The sequence below is a fragment of the Dromiciops gliroides genome, chromosome 2 (assembly GCF_019393635.1).
Source record: "Dromiciops gliroides isolate mDroGli1 chromosome 2, mDroGli1.pri, whole genome shotgun sequence".
Classification (NCBI taxonomy): domain Eukaryota; kingdom Metazoa; phylum Chordata; class Mammalia; order Microbiotheria; family Microbiotheriidae; genus Dromiciops; species Dromiciops gliroides.
Window position 1 is genome coordinate 383,757,924 of NC_057862.1, and position 17,078 is coordinate 383,775,001.

The 17,078-nt window shown below is 39.6% G+C and overlaps 1 protein-coding gene across 2 annotated transcripts in view; it reads left to right on the plus strand.

Annotated features, from left to right (window-relative positions):
* CNTRL (centriolin) overlaps positions 1–14,995 on the plus strand; it is a 109,514-nt gene extending 94,519 nt beyond the window's left edge. For both annotated transcript variants that reach the window (XM_043989266.1, XM_043989265.1), the window contains 8 exons: positions 618–806; positions 6,130–6,355; positions 8,461–8,666; positions 10,329–10,469; positions 11,171–11,446; positions 12,188–12,250; positions 13,436–13,645; positions 14,619–14,995. In XM_043989266.1, the coding sequence (XP_043845201.1) occupies positions 618–806; positions 6,130–6,355; positions 8,461–8,666; positions 10,329–10,469; positions 11,171–11,446; positions 12,188–12,250; positions 13,436–13,645; positions 14,619–14,639 (1,332 nt within the window). In that variant the 3' untranslated portion in view covers positions 14,640–14,995. The remainder of the gene's footprint in view (positions 1–617; positions 807–6,129; positions 6,356–8,460; positions 8,667–10,328; positions 10,470–11,170; positions 11,447–12,187; positions 12,251–13,435; positions 13,646–14,618) is intronic.
* The last annotated feature ends 2,083 nt before the right edge of the window (positions 14,996–17,078 follow it).

Below are 17,078 nucleotides of genomic sequence, written 5' to 3' on the forward strand. Positions count from 1 at the left end.
TGCCTAACACAGAACTACAGATATAGCTGACAATTAATGTACAATTGAATTAAAACAGATGCCTTGACAATGTTTAGTTTAGTGATTAAAGGTTCCTAAGCTTTATAGTTATATTTCTAAAGTACTTTTCTGTTTACAGAGCACTTTCCCCACAGCCCTGTGAAAGAAGGTAGTACAAGTATTACTTCTGGTTTTATGTATGGGTAAACTGAGGTTCAGCAATTCAGTAATTTGCTTAAAGTCACACACCTAGTAGGTGCTAGAGGTGATTTTTTTTTCGGTGAGGCAATTGGGGTTAAGTGACTTGCCCAGGGTCACACAGCTAGTAAGTGTCAAGGGTCTGAGGCCGGATTTGAACTCAGGTTCTCCTGAATCCAGGGCCAGTGCTTTATCCACTGTGCCACCTAGCTGCCCCTAGAGGTGAAATTTGAACCTACATCTTGTGGCTTTAAGTCCACAGCTTTCTCCATTACGCTACAGTGTTTTGTCTTTTCAAAAATCATTTTATTTAGTCGATTTAATTATTTACTCAAAATTCACTATGACTTCATAGTAAAGGTATTCTGCTTTTGGCAGTTGTAGACATGATTACTTCTAAACTTTTCCTTCACATACAGGATCTGGAATTGACTTCACAACACCAGACTGCGTTGCTGAGTGAGCAAGACAGCCTGAAAGATGATATCAGTGAACAGAAGAGGAAACTCCAAGAATGCCAAGAACAAGGAGAAAAAAAGCAGTTGCAACTACAAGTACTTCAGAGTGAGATTGAAGAAAGGAAACTGAGACTTGCACAAGAAGAAGTGGTAAGTGAGGACTGATGGAGTATAACCAGATACCACATGAGTATCTAAAGAATCTGTGCTTTGCTCAGTGTAGGCAACTTCCTTTGGCTAGAACTGTCTTAACCAAAGCAGATCACAACCTTGCCATGACTTAGGAGATAAGTCCTAGGAATTGTTGGATGCACGTAGAGGTTAAATAACTTGTGGAGGGCCATATAGCTATTAAGTGTCAGAGGCCAAATTTGAGCCATCTTCTTAATCCAGTGATTCCTTCCACTATGCCTCACCGTCTCTTAAATGTACTTCACAAGGGGCAGCTAGGTGGCGCAGTGGATAGAGCACTGGCCCTGGAGTCAGGAGGACCTCAGTTCAAATCCGGCCTCAGACATTTAACACTTACTAGCTGTGTGACCCTGGGCAAGTCACTTAGCCCCAATTGCCTCACTAAAAAAAAAATGTACTTCACAAAAATGTAAAAAATTCTGCCTGGTGGGGGCAGCTAGGTGACACAATGCATAAAGCACTGGCCCTGGAGTCAGGAGGACCTCAGTTCAAATCCAGCCTCAGACACTTGACACTAGCTGTGTGACCCTGGGCAAGTCACTTAACCCTCATTGCCCCACCAAAAAAGAAAAGGAAAAGAAAAAACTCTGCCTGGGAAAAGGCTACAAATAACTAACTACTCCATTCCCTATCTCTTGTTCCCAGGAGGATATGAGCTAAAAATGTATTTTGATGTTGTGAAATCTTAGAATCATTGCATATGAGGAGGTCTGTAATGGAGTACTCCCAAAATCTATCGTTGGTGTCCTATGTTGTTTAACATTTTTATTAGTGACTTGGTTGAAGGTCTTTGTTGTTGTTGTTTGTCCTTCATTCTGAAGAGGACCATGACATAAGGGTGTTGGCATGACTTGCAGTGAATTGGATTTAAGTGGAAGGCTATGCAAGGTCACCAACCTCACTCTCTCCTCCAGAACCATCTGGGTCCAGTGGCAAGATATCCATCAGGACAGCTGGATATAGCCTCAGATGTTTAAGGCTATTGGGGTTATGTAACTTGCCTAATGTCAAACAGCTAGTAAATGTCTGAGATGAGATTTGAACTCAGGTCCTCCCAACTTCAGAGACAGTGTTCTATCCACTTCACCATGTAGCTGCCTGGATAAAGGGGTGGGTAGTGCATGGTGATATGTCAAATCTGCTTGGAGTGATAGCTGACTAACATGAGTGACAAACTCCAGATACAGAAAGATCTCAACAGACTAGTGTTAGTGGGCTAAATTGAATAAGTAAAAACTTAATGGAAACATGGAGCCAAGATGGCAGAGGAAAGGTAGTAAACGCTCAGAACTCCTGACACAATTACTCCAAAAAACTCCAAACAAAGCCATAAGACAATTCCTGGAGCAGCAGAACCCACAGAAAGACAGGCTGAGATTATTTTCCAGCCAAAGATGGTTTAGAAGTTTAGCAGGTAGGGGCAGCTAGGTGGTAAGAAGTTTGGCAGGAGGAGGCTGCTATGCTGGGCTGGAAGTAGAGCCCAATCCTGTGATTGCCAACACAGATCCAGCCCCAGGCAGGCTGTGCCAGAGAAATTTACCCCCAAGCCTCTGATTAAGCTGCAGCACCACCATCTTCTGGAACTAAGCTTATGGTCTGGTGAGAGGGCTGAACAGCTGGCCAGGGCGGGGAAAATACAGGGGGGTCTGCAAGAGCTGAGGAGGAATTTGGTTGTCCTACGCCAGCAGGGAACCGGGAAGAAATCTTGAGTGGCAGCCGAGGTCGGGGAGGGGTGCAGGCTCATCAGAGCTAACCACCACAGAAAACTAAATTTTGTTGCCTAGTTAATTAGCAAGTTGGCCTGGGGTTATTTACAGACCAGAGCAAAGGCCAGGTGAGTGAAGAACCTGCCCCTCCTTGAATTGTACTACCTGGGACCCCCCGAAGCTTGGGACAGTGCAGCCTGGAAGCAGGGCCTCACTCTAAGAAGGAGTTAAAAGTCAAGTAAAAGAAAGGCAAGATGAGCAGACAGAAGAAAGTTTAGTGACAAGGAAGATCAAGGTGCACCCATAGAAGAGGATATCAACATCAGGGCCCCTATATCTAAAACTTCCAAGAAAAATATGAATTGGTCTCAGGCCATAGAGGCCCTCAAAAAGGACATTAAAGATAAAGTAAGAGAGGTATAAGAAGAAATGGAAAGAGAAGTGAGAGTGATGCAGGAAAGACATGAGAAAAAAGTCAACAGCTTGAAAAGCCCAATGGACAAGGAGATACAAAAGCTCTCTGAAGAAAATAATTGCCTAAGCATTAGGATTGAACAAATGGAAGCGAGTGACTTTATAAGAAACCAAGACACAATAAAGCAAATCCAAATGAATTTTTTAAAAAAGGGCATTGTGAAATATTGCCTTGGAAAAACTGCTGACCTGGAAAATAGATCCAGGAGAGATAATTTGAAAATTATTGGACTATCTGAAAACCATGATATTCTAGAAGCAGAAGGTAAAATAGAAATTGAAAGAATCCACCTATCACCTCCTGAGATTCCAAAATGAAAATTTCCAGGAATATTATAGCCAAATCCCAGAGCTCCCAGGTCAAGGAGAAAATATTGCAAGCATCCAGAAAGAAACAATTCAAATACTGTGGAGCCATGGTGAGGATAGCACAGGATCTAGCAGCTTCCACATTAAAGGATTGAAGGGCATGGAATGTAATATTCCAGAGGGCAAAGGAGTTGGGATTACAACCAAAAATCACCTACCCAGCAAAACTGGGTATGATCTTTCAGGGAATAAAATGGGGCTTCAATGAAAAAGAGGACTTTCAAGCATTTATGATGAAAAGACCTGAACTGAATAGAAAATTTGACTTTCAAATGCAAGACCCTAGAGAAGCATAAAAAGGTAAACAGGAAAAGGAAATCATGAGAGACGTTAAAAGGTTAAACTGTTTACATTACTACATGGGAAGATGATATGTATAAATTATAAGAGCTTTTTGAGTATATGGGCAGATGTTAGGAATAAATTTAGACAGAGGGCACAGGTGGGAATTGATTATGAAGGGATGACATCTGTAAAGCATTTATTTTTTATCTTTTTTTTGGGGGGGGAGGGGGGAGCAGTCAGGGTTGGCGAGTGTCTTATGTCTGAGGCTGGATTTGGACTCAGGTCCTCCTGGATCCAGGGCGGGTGCTTTGTCCACTGTGTTACCTAGCTCCCCGATGATGACATCTTTAGGGTAAAATTGAGGGGGGAGAGGAATGCATTGGAGGACGGGAAAGGGGAGAGGTAGAATGGGGTGAAATCTCACATGAAAGGAGCAGGAAAGGGCTTATGGAGTCGGGGGTGGGGTGGGGGGAGAAGGGGAACAAGTGGGGAAGTGAATGAGCCTCACATTCATCAGACTCAGCTCAAAGACCTTAATCTCATCAGAATTGGCTCAAGGAGGGAATAACATACACACTCATTTGGGTGGAGCAATCTATCTAACCCTGTAGGAAAAGTAGTAAGGGACGGGATGAAAAGAGGGAGCGATGAAAGAAGGGAGGGCAGAGTGGGGGAGGGGACAGACAAGCAAAACACTTTTTTTTTCTAATTTTTTTTTTTTTTTTTTAGTGAGGCAATTGGGGTTAAGTGACTTGCCCAGGGTCACACAGCTAGTAAGTGTTAAGTGTCTGAGGCCGGATTTGAACTCAGGTATTCCTGACTCCAGGGCCGGTGCTCTATCCACTGCGCCACCTAGCTGCTCCTCAAGCAAAACACTTTTGAGGAGGGAAAGGGTAAAAGAAGATAGAACATAGAGTAAATATCATGGGAAGGGAATAGGATGGAAGGAAACAGTTAACAATAGTAATTGTGAAAAAAATTTTGAAGCAGATTTGATGATGGTGGATTGATTGATTGTGGATTGATGGTGATTGGAGGAAGATGGTTTATTGTTTGATGAGGATCGAATAAAGATGAGGATTGATTGACGATGATGATGATTGGTTGATTGATGATTGATGATGATAGTTGCAAAATGTATGATACTTTGCTGAGCTATTGTGAAGAAAATTATTTTTCAAGTTTAAGGTACTATATAAAAGTTATCTATTACTGTTGTTGCAATAATCAACCTCATGTGTTTATTGTAAGGAAATCTCTCTTTAAAGTACTATATAGGGGCAGTTAGGTGGCACAATGGATAGAGCACCAGCCCTGGATTCAGGAGGACCTGAGTTCAAATCTGGCCTCAGATCCTTGGCACTTGCTAGCTGTGTGACCCTGGGCAAGTCACTTAACCCCAGTTGCCTCACCAAAAATAAATAAATAAAATAAAATAAAAAAGTACTATATAAATGTAGTTTACTATAAAAAGAAATGATGGGAAAAAAAAGAAAAGAAATGATGAGCAGGATGCTATCAGAAAGACCTGATGGGACCTGCATGAGCTGATGCAAAGTGAAATCTACTGTATACAAAATAACAGTAATATTGTGAGATGATCTGCTGTGAATGACTTGGTTATTTTCAGCAATGCAGTGACCCAAGACAACTACCAAGTTCTTATTTCTTATGAAAAATGCAATCCATCTACAGAGAGAGAACTGATGGTATTTGAATGCAGATTGAAACATAATTTTTTTTTGTTAGTTACTTTATCAGAAACAAACAAACAAAAAAAATGATGAGCAGGATGCTATCAGAAAAACCTGGAAAGACCTACATGAACTGATGCAGAGTAAAATGTACTGTATACAAAATAACAGCATTAGTGTAAGATGATCTGCTGTAAATGACATGGTTATTTTCAGCAGTGCAATGATCCAAGATAACTCTGAAAGACTTATGAAAATTGCAATCCATCTACAGAGAAAGAACTAATGGTCTTTGAAAACATATTGAAGCATACTTTTTTGATAGCTCCTTAATCTGAAGTTTTATTTCTGTTTTCTTTCACAACCTGGCTAATGTGGAGATGTTTTGCATGACTTCTCATGTATAATTTATATTGAATTGCTTGAGTTTGGGGGGGAGGTGGGGAGGGAGGGAGGAAGAGAAGTTGGAACACAAAGTTTTAAAAAATTGATGTCAAAATTTGGTTTTACATGTAATTTGGAAAAATTAAATTCTAAATAAATAAATTTTAAAAGAAAAAGACGAAAAAAATTAATGGCAACAAACACAAAGTTCTATTCTTAGTTTCAAAAAACTTCACAAATAGTGGGTGGGTGACACATGGCTGCTTAGCTTGAATTAGGTGTGGCTTCTCTGGTCTATACCAACTCGACCAAAAAGTTCCATGAAATTTTTATTACACCAGGCTCATTAATCTAACATTGTTTGTTTAGCATCTTCATCAAATCCAGAAAGAAATAGAAGGTGAAGAAGAAAAATTAGAAGCCTGTAAAGCAAAACTGAAAGATCAGCAGCAGTTGCTGGATTGGGAGTTGGAGAGTCAAAAAAACAAATTGGAACAAGTAATCTCAAAGGTGACACTGGCAGAGGAGCGAGTCAAGACCCTGGAAGAAGAGGAAAAATGGAGTGCAGCCTTGGAGAAGACACTAAACCAAACCAGTAAGTGTTACTGACTCACTCAGGTCTACATAATGACCAACAGGAGTTAAAAGTGTGAGTTTTGAACATATAAAAGATCAAGGCCCCATTCTAAGATTAATGTAGTGCTTTGTTAAACAATCATAAAATAGTTCCCTTTAAGAAAAAGAGGCACTTAAGGGAAAAGGGTAATCTGAGGGCCTCCTATTAATTTTATTTTCACAACTCTTGACTTGAGATCTTAGAAAATATTTAGTCTAACCTGTTAATTTTACAAATGAGGAAACTGAGGCCCTGAGAGGTTCAGTGACCTAAGTGTCCAGGGTCCAAAAAAGCATCATATGGTAGAACCAAGGTTAGCACTTTTCTTCTTTTGAGATATTTTATTAATTTAGTAAGAGGAAAAAACCCAAACATTTATAGGATTCTTCCTTTGGTGTTTCATTATGTTAACGGCCTTAAACATGGTTCCTTGAAAGCTCTGGGAGTGGGACAGTTTTTGCAAGGTTGAAAAGGCTTTTCAGATATGGACCATATATGCATGTCATGCAAGGGACCATCTTGGCTAGGGAGAAGTCTCTTTTCTCTCTTTCTCAGCTACTTTATTAAAACATGATTTTATTTCTCACTAGGAACTGACCTAGACTTGGTGAGCTATCTAGGATGGAGGATCTTTTAGAAGGCTGTTTCTGTCATATCCTCCAAACAGGATCATCAAGTTTCTTCTGCTATCATAAATTCCCTTAGGTCTTTGAGATCGAAATATCCTGAACTGGGGGCAGTTAGGTGGCGCAGTGGATAAAGCACCAGCCCTGGATTCAGGAGGACCCGAGTTCAAAGCCAGCCTCAGACACTTAACACTTACTAGCTGTGTGACCCTGGGCAAGTCACTTAACCCTCATTGCCCCACAAAAAAAAAAAAAAGGAAAAAAGAAATATCCTGTACTGCCTGAAATGTCTTCTAGGGGTTTCTACAATGACCCTTTGTAGATTAGACATTTAAATGTAAGATGACGGGAAAGTAAGCCCGGGCACGTGGTACCATGCAAAGTTTGTGCAGGTCTTCAAAAAGCAGTTAGTTGGGGCAATTAGGTGGTGCAGTGGATAGAGCACTGACACTGGAGTCAGGAGTATCTGGGTTCAAATCGGCCTCAGACATTTCACTTACTGTGTGACCCAACAGCCTCCTTTCCCTACTTCCCCACACCAAAAAAAAAAAAAAAAGCAGTTCACATAAGAGCATAAACAGTAAGGGCCTTGGTATACTTCATACTCATAAAATGTTAGAGCTGGAAAGGACCTTAGAACCATGGAATAATAACTAACATTTATTTACGCTACTCTGTGTAAGGTACTATGCTAAATGCTTTACAGTTATCTTTTTTTGGTGAGGCAATTGGGGTTAAGTGACTTGCCCAGGGTCACACAGCTAGTAAGTGTTAAGTCTCTGAGGCCGAATTTGAACTCGGGTCCTCCTGAATCCAGGAGTGCTCTATCCACTGTGCCACCTGGCTGCCCCTACAGTTATCTCATTTGATCCTCACACCTACCCTGGGATATGGTTTTATTTATCCCCATTCTACAGATGAAGAAACTAAGTCTAAGTGACTTGCTCAGGTCTTCCTACCTCCATGCCCGATGCTATATCCACTGTGACACCTACACAACACTATTAAGGATATAGAATGTTAGGGGCAGCTAGATGGCGCAGTGGATAGAGCACCAGCCCTGGATTCAGGAGGACCTGAATTCAAATCTGGCCTCAGACACTTAACACTTACTAGCTGTGTGACCCTGGAGAAGTCACTTAACCCCAATTGCCTCACACACACACACACAAACAAAACAAAAAGAATAATGTTAGAACTGGAAAGGACTTCAGAAATCATCTCATCTAATCCTCTCATTTTATAGAGGAAGGAGCCTGAGATCCATAGAGAGACAGTGGCTTGGCCAAGGTCATGTAGCTAGTTGGTGACAGAACCAAATTAACTATATGTAAGCTCTAATGCAAGGGCTTCATGTTGTAGGGATTTAAGGAAACTTGAGTTATGTAATTCTTCCCACTTGTACCAGATTCCCATGGCTGGCACTAGGCTAAACCTGCTCGAAAATATTTGTTCTAGGACTTCAGCTCTCAGAACGTGAAGAGCAGTTAATTAAAAAAACAAGTGAACTCTTGGCTCTGCAGCAAGAAGTGGACCTCTCCAAAGCTGATATAGCCCACCTTCAGAACCATTTCCGGTTTGAGAAAGAGAAAGCTGAAAAACAGATTGCAGGCCTGAAAGAAGCCATCAGAAGCCAGCGGGCCCAGCTGGAAAAAGCCCTTCTCGTATGTACACCATTGACTTAGTTCTCTGGCTTTGGATCCTCGAGCAGCACACATCAGTCTGAAAAATGTCTCTGTGCAATTCTCTTTCCCCTTCCCTTTGGGGAGAAGATTGTACTGGACTGGTTTGAATACTAACCTGTAGTTAATGGGACCGATACCAAACTCTAGCCACAGATGACTTTCATGTGTTCTCAGGGTATTATAAGAAACTGCAGTGAAGGATTATGTCTTAGAATCCTAAGATTTAGTGCTGGAAAGGGAACTTAGAAATTTCCTAGTTCAGTCCTTAGATTTGGAGTCAGAAAACTTGGGTTAAAATTATGTCTCTGTTACTTAGTTCTTGTGTGACCTTGGGGAAGTTATTTAACTTATCTAGGTCTAAGATTCTTCATTTGGACATAGTGAAGGGTCAGACTAAATTATCTCTAAAGCCCCTTATAGCAAAGATATCAAACTTGAACAGCCTGCCTGCAGAACTCTGGGTTCAGCCAGAACCAGATTAAAATGTAATTGGGAAATGTTCAACAAAATAAAGTTATAATGTGACAGAATGTCAATTTGTGGATTCCTAAGCTCTGTTTGAATTTGATACCACTGCCTTATAGTGCTAAAGCCGTGATCTCTAATTTGATAGAGGAGGCAACTGAGACAAGAGAAGGGAAAAAACTTTTCCAAGGTCATGTAGAATTCAAATCTAGGCCTTCTGACTTCAAATCTAATATACTGGACACTTCACTGTTTTTCCTTTGAATCCTTCTCTTCACGACTAAACTCAAGTGCTACCTCCTCTTCTGTGAAGCCTTATCTGATCCCATCCTCCCTTCATTTTGCCATATTTCTCCTTTGCTACATTCACATTCTGCCTTATATGAACTTAATTGCCTACATGCTATGTCCCACCCCTACCCCCACCCCCACTGTTACTTATTCTTTGAAGGTAGAACTTGTATCATTTTAATTTAATTATTACCTAGAGATTTAATAACTTCCCCAAGGTCTACACAGATTAAGTGACAAGAGGCAAAATTTGAACCCAGATCCTCCAACTCCAAATTCTTTAAAGTATATGACACTATACCTAGCATATTGCCTGGCACATAGTTGGTGCTTCATAAATGTTTTTTTAATTGAATTGAAATCCCCCATAGTGCACTACAATAAGACAATGAATCAGTTTAAAAAACAATAAATTTAACCCTGTAGCTTAAAAACAGAGGAGTGTTGATTTTATAATCAGTAAAGGACTTGAATTTAACTTGTTTAAAGGAACTAAATTAACTTTAAAAAAAAAAATTTTAAGATATTTTTTGCTATGATAATTATTTTTATCCAACATCTTTGCGAGTCATGCAAAAGGATCAGAATCATCCCCAGGTTGTGAATAGGTTGTGAATCTGAAGCCCGAGTAAGGGCAAATGTAAGGGGTCTGTAATTATAGTTGGTTTGTTTCAGAGCTAGCACTCAGTGCTGTCCAATACTGCCCACTCATGCTTTTTTTTTTTCTTCCTTGCCACCATGGATGAAACTTAGTTTCATCCTTTTATAGAATGGAAACAATACTTGTACTACATAACCTACAGAACTGATAAGAAAGTTCAGAGTAAACCCTAAAGGGCTATAGAAATGTTTGTTATTGTCATGGTCACTTAACTCTTCTTACAGGATCAAAAACATGAGAACAATTGTATGCAGAAGGAAATGGCAGCAATTGAGCAAGTTGCACATGATAACCACGAGCGAGCCAAGCGCTTGATGAAGGAGCTTAGTCAAATGCAGTACGATTATCTGGAGCTCAAGAAGCAGGTGGGAGCTCTCCTGTCTATTTAGCCCATTGTACTTCCTCTAAGAATTCTTCCCCAGTGACCTTAGCCAGAAGTGAACCCTTTTACAACATTCTTTGTAGTAGAGTTAAATATATGCTCATCTCCCCTACTGGACTGTAAGTTCCTTATTGGCAGGGAAAGAGCCAAAAGAACCAGGTTGGTATCCCACTGGATAGACAGCAATAGTCTCATCTCTTCGAGTCTCACTTTGCTCATCTGTAAAATGAGATGATAATACTTTAATTTACCTAGCTCAGAGGGAATGCAGAATGTGCTGTGTAAACTCCAAAGCACTATAAGAACTGTTCTTGTTAGCATTATTGTGATTCATCTTCGTTCCTCTTAGCACCGAGCACATTGATATGTACTTAATGTTTAATCGAATACGTGACTTGGGATAACTTCCATTTATAAGATTTACGAAGTGTTCTCCTTAAAGTAACCCTGTGAGGTAGGTAGCATTTTCATCCTCGTTTTACAGATGCAGACACTGAAACTCAGAAGTGAAGAGATTTACCCAAATTCATGAAATCACAAATTTGGGACACAAAACAAGACCACTGTTCTTTCTACTCTTATCACACATAGCTTATTGTAAACCGGCTCTGAAGAGCTGATTGAATCAAGTTTAGACATATCTTTCTTACTCAAAATCATACAACTCTTTTGATTATTGTTTAGCTAAAAAATCAAAAGGATTTGGACCAACAACATAAGGAAATTAATGCAGCAATGAAGCAACTAAAATTAGAAGTGAAAAGTGAACTCAGAACTGGCCTTAAGAATTTCAACCAGTCTCTTCCAGAGTCACTAGAAGATCTAGAGGCCATTTTTGAAAAAACAGAAACCCTAGAGAATGAGTTGGAAAGTTTGAAAGAGAACTTTCCATTTTCCACCAACGAGGAGAGACAATATTCTTTTGAAGAGAAGCTAAATTTATCCAAAGTTCACATCATGGTAAGCATTTATGACTCTTGCTCCATTTACTTCATCACTTCTTTCCAGTTACTTTATCATTAAGCTACTCTTTAAAATTCCCCTCCTTATCTCCCAGAACATGTCCTACCCTTTCCCACCTATGTGCATTTTTTTTTGGTGGGGCAATGGGGGTTAAGTGACTTGCCCAGGATCACACAGCTAGCAGGTGTGAAGTGTCTGAGGCCAGATTTCAACTCAGGTCCTCTTGAATCCAGGGCCAGTGTTTTATCCACTGTGCCACCTAGCTGCCCCGCTATGTGCATTTTTAATGCACAGACCTCAAAAGTTTATCTTTCCTTCCCCTCTTAACTGTTGAAATCTTACTCATCTTTTAAAAGCACAGGTATATACTACCTCCAATAAAACTCCCTTCATCCCATCCATAATGGCCTCTGGCCTCATATTGCAACCTGTTTTAACCCTCATGTAAACTCCATGTAAGGCACAATCCTGTGTTATCATAACTGTGTAGCTGCCAAGTAGGTACCTTGCATATTGCTCATATTTGAGAAGGAACCAGACCTTTGATTTCATCAGTAAAGAGAGCTCCAATTTGGGAAACAATACAGATGAGCAATTACTCTGCATTTTATGTCACAAAAAGGACTTCAAAAGATAATTTTAGAAACAGTAGATCTAGGGCCCATAGGGAGAAGTGAGCAGTTTGTCAATGGCTATATAGGAGTGTTCATTTATGGCTACTTTTCCCCCTTTACAAAGGAGGAGCACTGGCGTGGAGAAGCAATGAGAGAGAAACTACGTCACCATGAAGACAGACTCAAGGTTGTATTTTATATAAATATTGTATGAACTACTAAGATTAAGGTGAACTATTAGGATCATTTTAAAGGGGGAGGTACATTAGAATCCATCCATTCCCATTTTAAAGATGGGGAAACCAAGATCCAAAGAGGTTATGGGCTTTGCCTGTGGACATAGCAGTGGTAAAGAGGGTCATGGGGCAGCTAGGTGTCACAGTAAATAAAGTGCTGGGCCTAGAATCAGGAAGACTCATCTTCCTAAATTCAAATCTGGCCTCAGACATTTGCTAGCTGTGACCCTAGGCATAATTTAACTAACCCTGTTTGCCTCAGTTTCCTCATCTGTAAAATGATCTGGAGAAGGAATTAGCAAACCACTCCAATGTCTTTGCCAAGAAAACTCCAGAAGGGGTCACAGAGTCAGACATAACTGAAAAATAATTCACCAAAAAAGAAGAGTTTGAGCCAAGATTTTAATCCAAGCTCCCTGGCTCCAAAGCTAGCACAATTTCCACTACATCCTGCCATAGTAGAATATTTTGAGCCACTGAATATATACATCATTGGTTCTGTAATGTTGAGGTTCCATGTAACATTGGAAACAGCACTGGATTTAGTCATGGGATCGGTTGATTATAAAATGACCTTGGAGATCATCAGGTTATAGATGACACTGAAGCTCAAAAGATGTAGTGACCAGAGTTACACAATAAGTGGCAGCAAGGTTTCTAGTTCAGCTCATAAGATTATAGAGTTGAAAAAGACCTGAGACATCTGGTCCAACCCTTACTTTACACATAAAAGAAACAGGTCTAAAAGAGTCCAAATCCAGTGCATTTTCAACTTCAGTCAAGGGGGCTGGATTCACAGCTTGGATCTACCCCATACTTGGCTTTGTTATCTTTCTCTGAGTCTTATAAGTCTCCTCTGTAAAATGCTAAAATACTTGTTCTAACTTACTGGGTTGTTTTGAGGCAAATGTTGTCAACTATAAAGTGCCATAGAAACAAGAATCAAAATTATGGGATTCAGAGAGAAGGACCTTGGATCATCTAGTCCAAACCATTCATTTTATAGATGAATAATCTCTTCCAGGGGCCATGGATTTTAAATTAGTGCATCTTTGCTATTTAGCATTAGAAGGTAATGATTATAATGTATTTGACTGCTCGCATAGACATTTAAGTTGCAACAAAATAATTTTCAGGCCCAGCTTCGTTGCTCTATGTCCAAGCAAGCAGAAGCCTTAATGAAAGGCAAACAACAAACAGAAGGCACTTTACACAGTTTGAAGAGACAAGTTGATGCTTTAGATGAACTGGTTACCAGCACTAGTGCAGATTCGATGTTTCTGGCACCCAGCCTGTCACAACTGGAAGTTTCCCTACTTGAAGACTCTCATCTCCCTAGGAACCAGGTAAGAAGCACTTTGTTGCAACCACTGGCTCCAACTTTTCATGATTATCAGGTATGGATGTGGAAATATTTCAAAAGGTCACAGATAAAATGTCAACACCACATGCTCTCATTATATCCACTTTGCTCAAAATGGTGGTTTGTGCCCATGCAAATTTCACAAGGTATACATACTATTTAAATCAGTGTCTTTTGGAAATACATTTATTTGTTCTTTGACTTTCTAAAACATGGGAAATTCCAAAAATTTTCCAGAGAAAGACCTGGAGAGACTATGCCTTGGGAAAGTGAAGGAATTGGGGACTGTCTGGGGTGAAAAAAGCTTAGAGAGGAACATTATAGCTATGTTTAATATTTGCAAGGGTGTCCTATAAAGGAATTTTAATTCTTTTCCTTAGTCCCAGAAAGCAGAACTAACAGCAATTAAGGGTGGGGAATTGCAGAGGGGTTTGTTTTAGCTGTCACAGTAAGGAGGAAAAAACCCTCCTTTAAAGCTCTCCAAAAGAAAGCAGCATTTATTTAACTCTGATGTGTGCCAAATATTATCTCACTTGATAAAAGAATTGGAGCACCTCAGGATGTTGACTCCACTTTACTGGAGGTCTTCAAGTCGAAGTTTTATGGCCACTTGGGAGTTTTATACAAGGGGATACCTGCTTCAGGCAGGATTTTTACTACATGTCCTTAGTTTCTTCTAAATCTGAAATTCTGTGGGTCATCATTATTAGTAGGATGCCTCAGATTCCATTGTTACCATTAAATTTTTGGTAGTAGTTTCAAACTCAAACTTTGTTACATTACACAATGATTCTAACTTTTGCAAAAGTTTAAGTACCTTTGAGTGGGAAGATTCCTGGAACTTGGTTTCTCCGTGTTCAAGTACCCTACAATTGTGAGCTATCATTTTTTAAAAACAGACCATTTAGTTAAATTTTGCTCAAACCAGATCTTTCTGCTATTTTATGTGCCTGCAGGGAAGGGCCTTGTCTCAATGACTTGGCCACATGAGACTACTTGGAACACCTTTTGCCTTCTGTACCTGAGGAAAATGTCTACTACCTACCTCACTAATTGGCAAGTCAGAGTCCCTCTTGTCTGACCTTGCTAAAAACCAACTCAGATCCAGGACCTTCTTCCTAAGGACAACCACGTTTTATGCTACGAATGCAAAGGTTTTTTGTAAGTCATTTGTACATATGGAAATACCAATGCATAAAATTCAAACAAGGTGTGAAACTAATACCACTCCTTTGAAATACACATTGCAGGGTGTAAACTGAAAGGTCTGTACTGATGTAGCAGAACACCTTGCTGAATTTAAAATTCCTCTACATTTGTTAATCTTATCAAGTTTGTGTTTTCCATGAAATATATTTTCATATAAAAAAGATTAAACAAATTTGTCTTAAGTGCCATTTTATTATCCAGCTCTCATTTTAGAGGGGCAAACTGGCTCAAAGGTAAGAAGTAAAGTGGTTTGCCCAAGATCACTCAGGGAGGGAGTTAGTAGGGATGTTAGTAGCATCTTAGTTTCTTAAAAGATAGTCTGGGGCAGCTAAGTGGCGCAGTGGGTAAAGCACCGGCCCTGGATTGAGGAGGACCTGAGTTCAAATCCGGCCTCAGACACTTGACACTTACTAGCTGTGTGACCCTGGGCAAGTCACTTAACCCCAATTGCCTCTCAAAAAAAAAAAAAGATAGTCTAAATAGTAGGTACTTGCTTTTAGCACATTAAAGAGAATGAGCCACAGAAGAGGGCACTTTTTATGACTTTTTACAAATGCATATATTTTTAATACCGGCACATTTCCCCATTTCTTGACCTTAGGTATTTTGTGATGACTAAAATGTAACACATAAACAACAATTTTCCAATGTATGTGAGACACTTATGTGAAGAAATCCAATTCTGTGCATCAGACCTATGTTAATCCCTCTATCTTCATCCCATCATGTAAAGTAACTTAATATTTACTTGTATTTATGGGGCAGCTAGGTGGCGCAGTGGATAGAGCACTGGCCCTGGATTCAGGAGGACCTGAGTTCAAATGTGACCTCAGACACTTGACACTAGCTGTGTGACCCTGAGCAAGTCACTTAACCCCAATTGCCTCACCAAAAAAACTAAATATTTACTTTTTTTTCGGACACAACATTTAGGAATCCCAATACAAGCTACCTCATTGACTAGAAAATCCATGCCATTGATATAGGTCTCTCTTCTGAATTACTGGTTGCCTCTCAGACTATTTAAACTATTAATTTCAGCTCTAGATGTCTCACTCCCTTGTTTTACAGCTAAAAATACTGACTTGTCCAAATGAACACATTATCTTTTAGACCAGTACTTTGCATCCTTCCTGATTCCAAGTCCAGTGCTTTGCTACCCAATAATTGGTTGAACCATGCATGTTCAAACCAAATTTGAAATGGATCACAATAGATGGGAATTTATACTCTCCTGTTGGAAGCTGATAGGATCATACTGTTACTAAAACCACAATGCATCAAAATACAGTGCACTTTAGAGATTAGTGCTCCTTTCAAAGAGAAACCATTTATAAAATCATAATCTTTAACATTTATTTAACATGTTTTCAAAAGACCTATGGGTCATGTATTTAGAACTGGAAAGACCCCTGAATGTAATCTAATCCTCATTTTACAAATGAGGAAGCTGAGGCCTCCTCATTTGTGCAAACACTCAAGTAGCAGGAAAGCAAGACCCAGTTCCTCAGTCCCTGAACCCAACATTCTTTCTCTTGTATCCATTCAGTAGGGTTATAAATCCATGGAAAATGTGGTTACCTCAAACTCATAACTATTATCTCCATGTGTAAACAAACAGAAAAAAAAAATCAAGTTTACTGCACCAAACATGTAATTTATTGTACAATGAAAGTACTTGAATCTAATAAATAGGCACTGAGCACCAGATACAAACTGGGAACACTTCCTTACAGGTGCTTAAAACTTAAAATGAGTGAAGCAGTTTACTGAAGTGTGATCCATGTCATGATTTGCATTTTTTCCTCCTCTCCAACCAAACTCAAAATTTAGTTCCAAGAAATTAAGGCAAACAAGACAACTCCACTTACTCCCACTTTTGAGTACCCACCTTTATTAAGAGGGTCTATACATGCAATTAAGAACAGAATTTGGCCCCGAAAGCTTTTTTTCTTTTTTGAGACTCAGTACTGCATGTAAAGTTACATGGAAGAACATTCTCATTGCCATTTTTTCTACAAATAATGAAATCCAAACCCCCGAGCTATAAGACTTGGGAATAATCTGGTTAAGAGTTAACAAATAATGCCATTTCATTATATCATGAATACGAAGTATGGCAATACCTAGCAACCAACAATTTCTGTCAAGCAAAAGCTTGATTGTAGAATGTCTAAATCTTGTAGATCACAAAATAAAGCAACTAA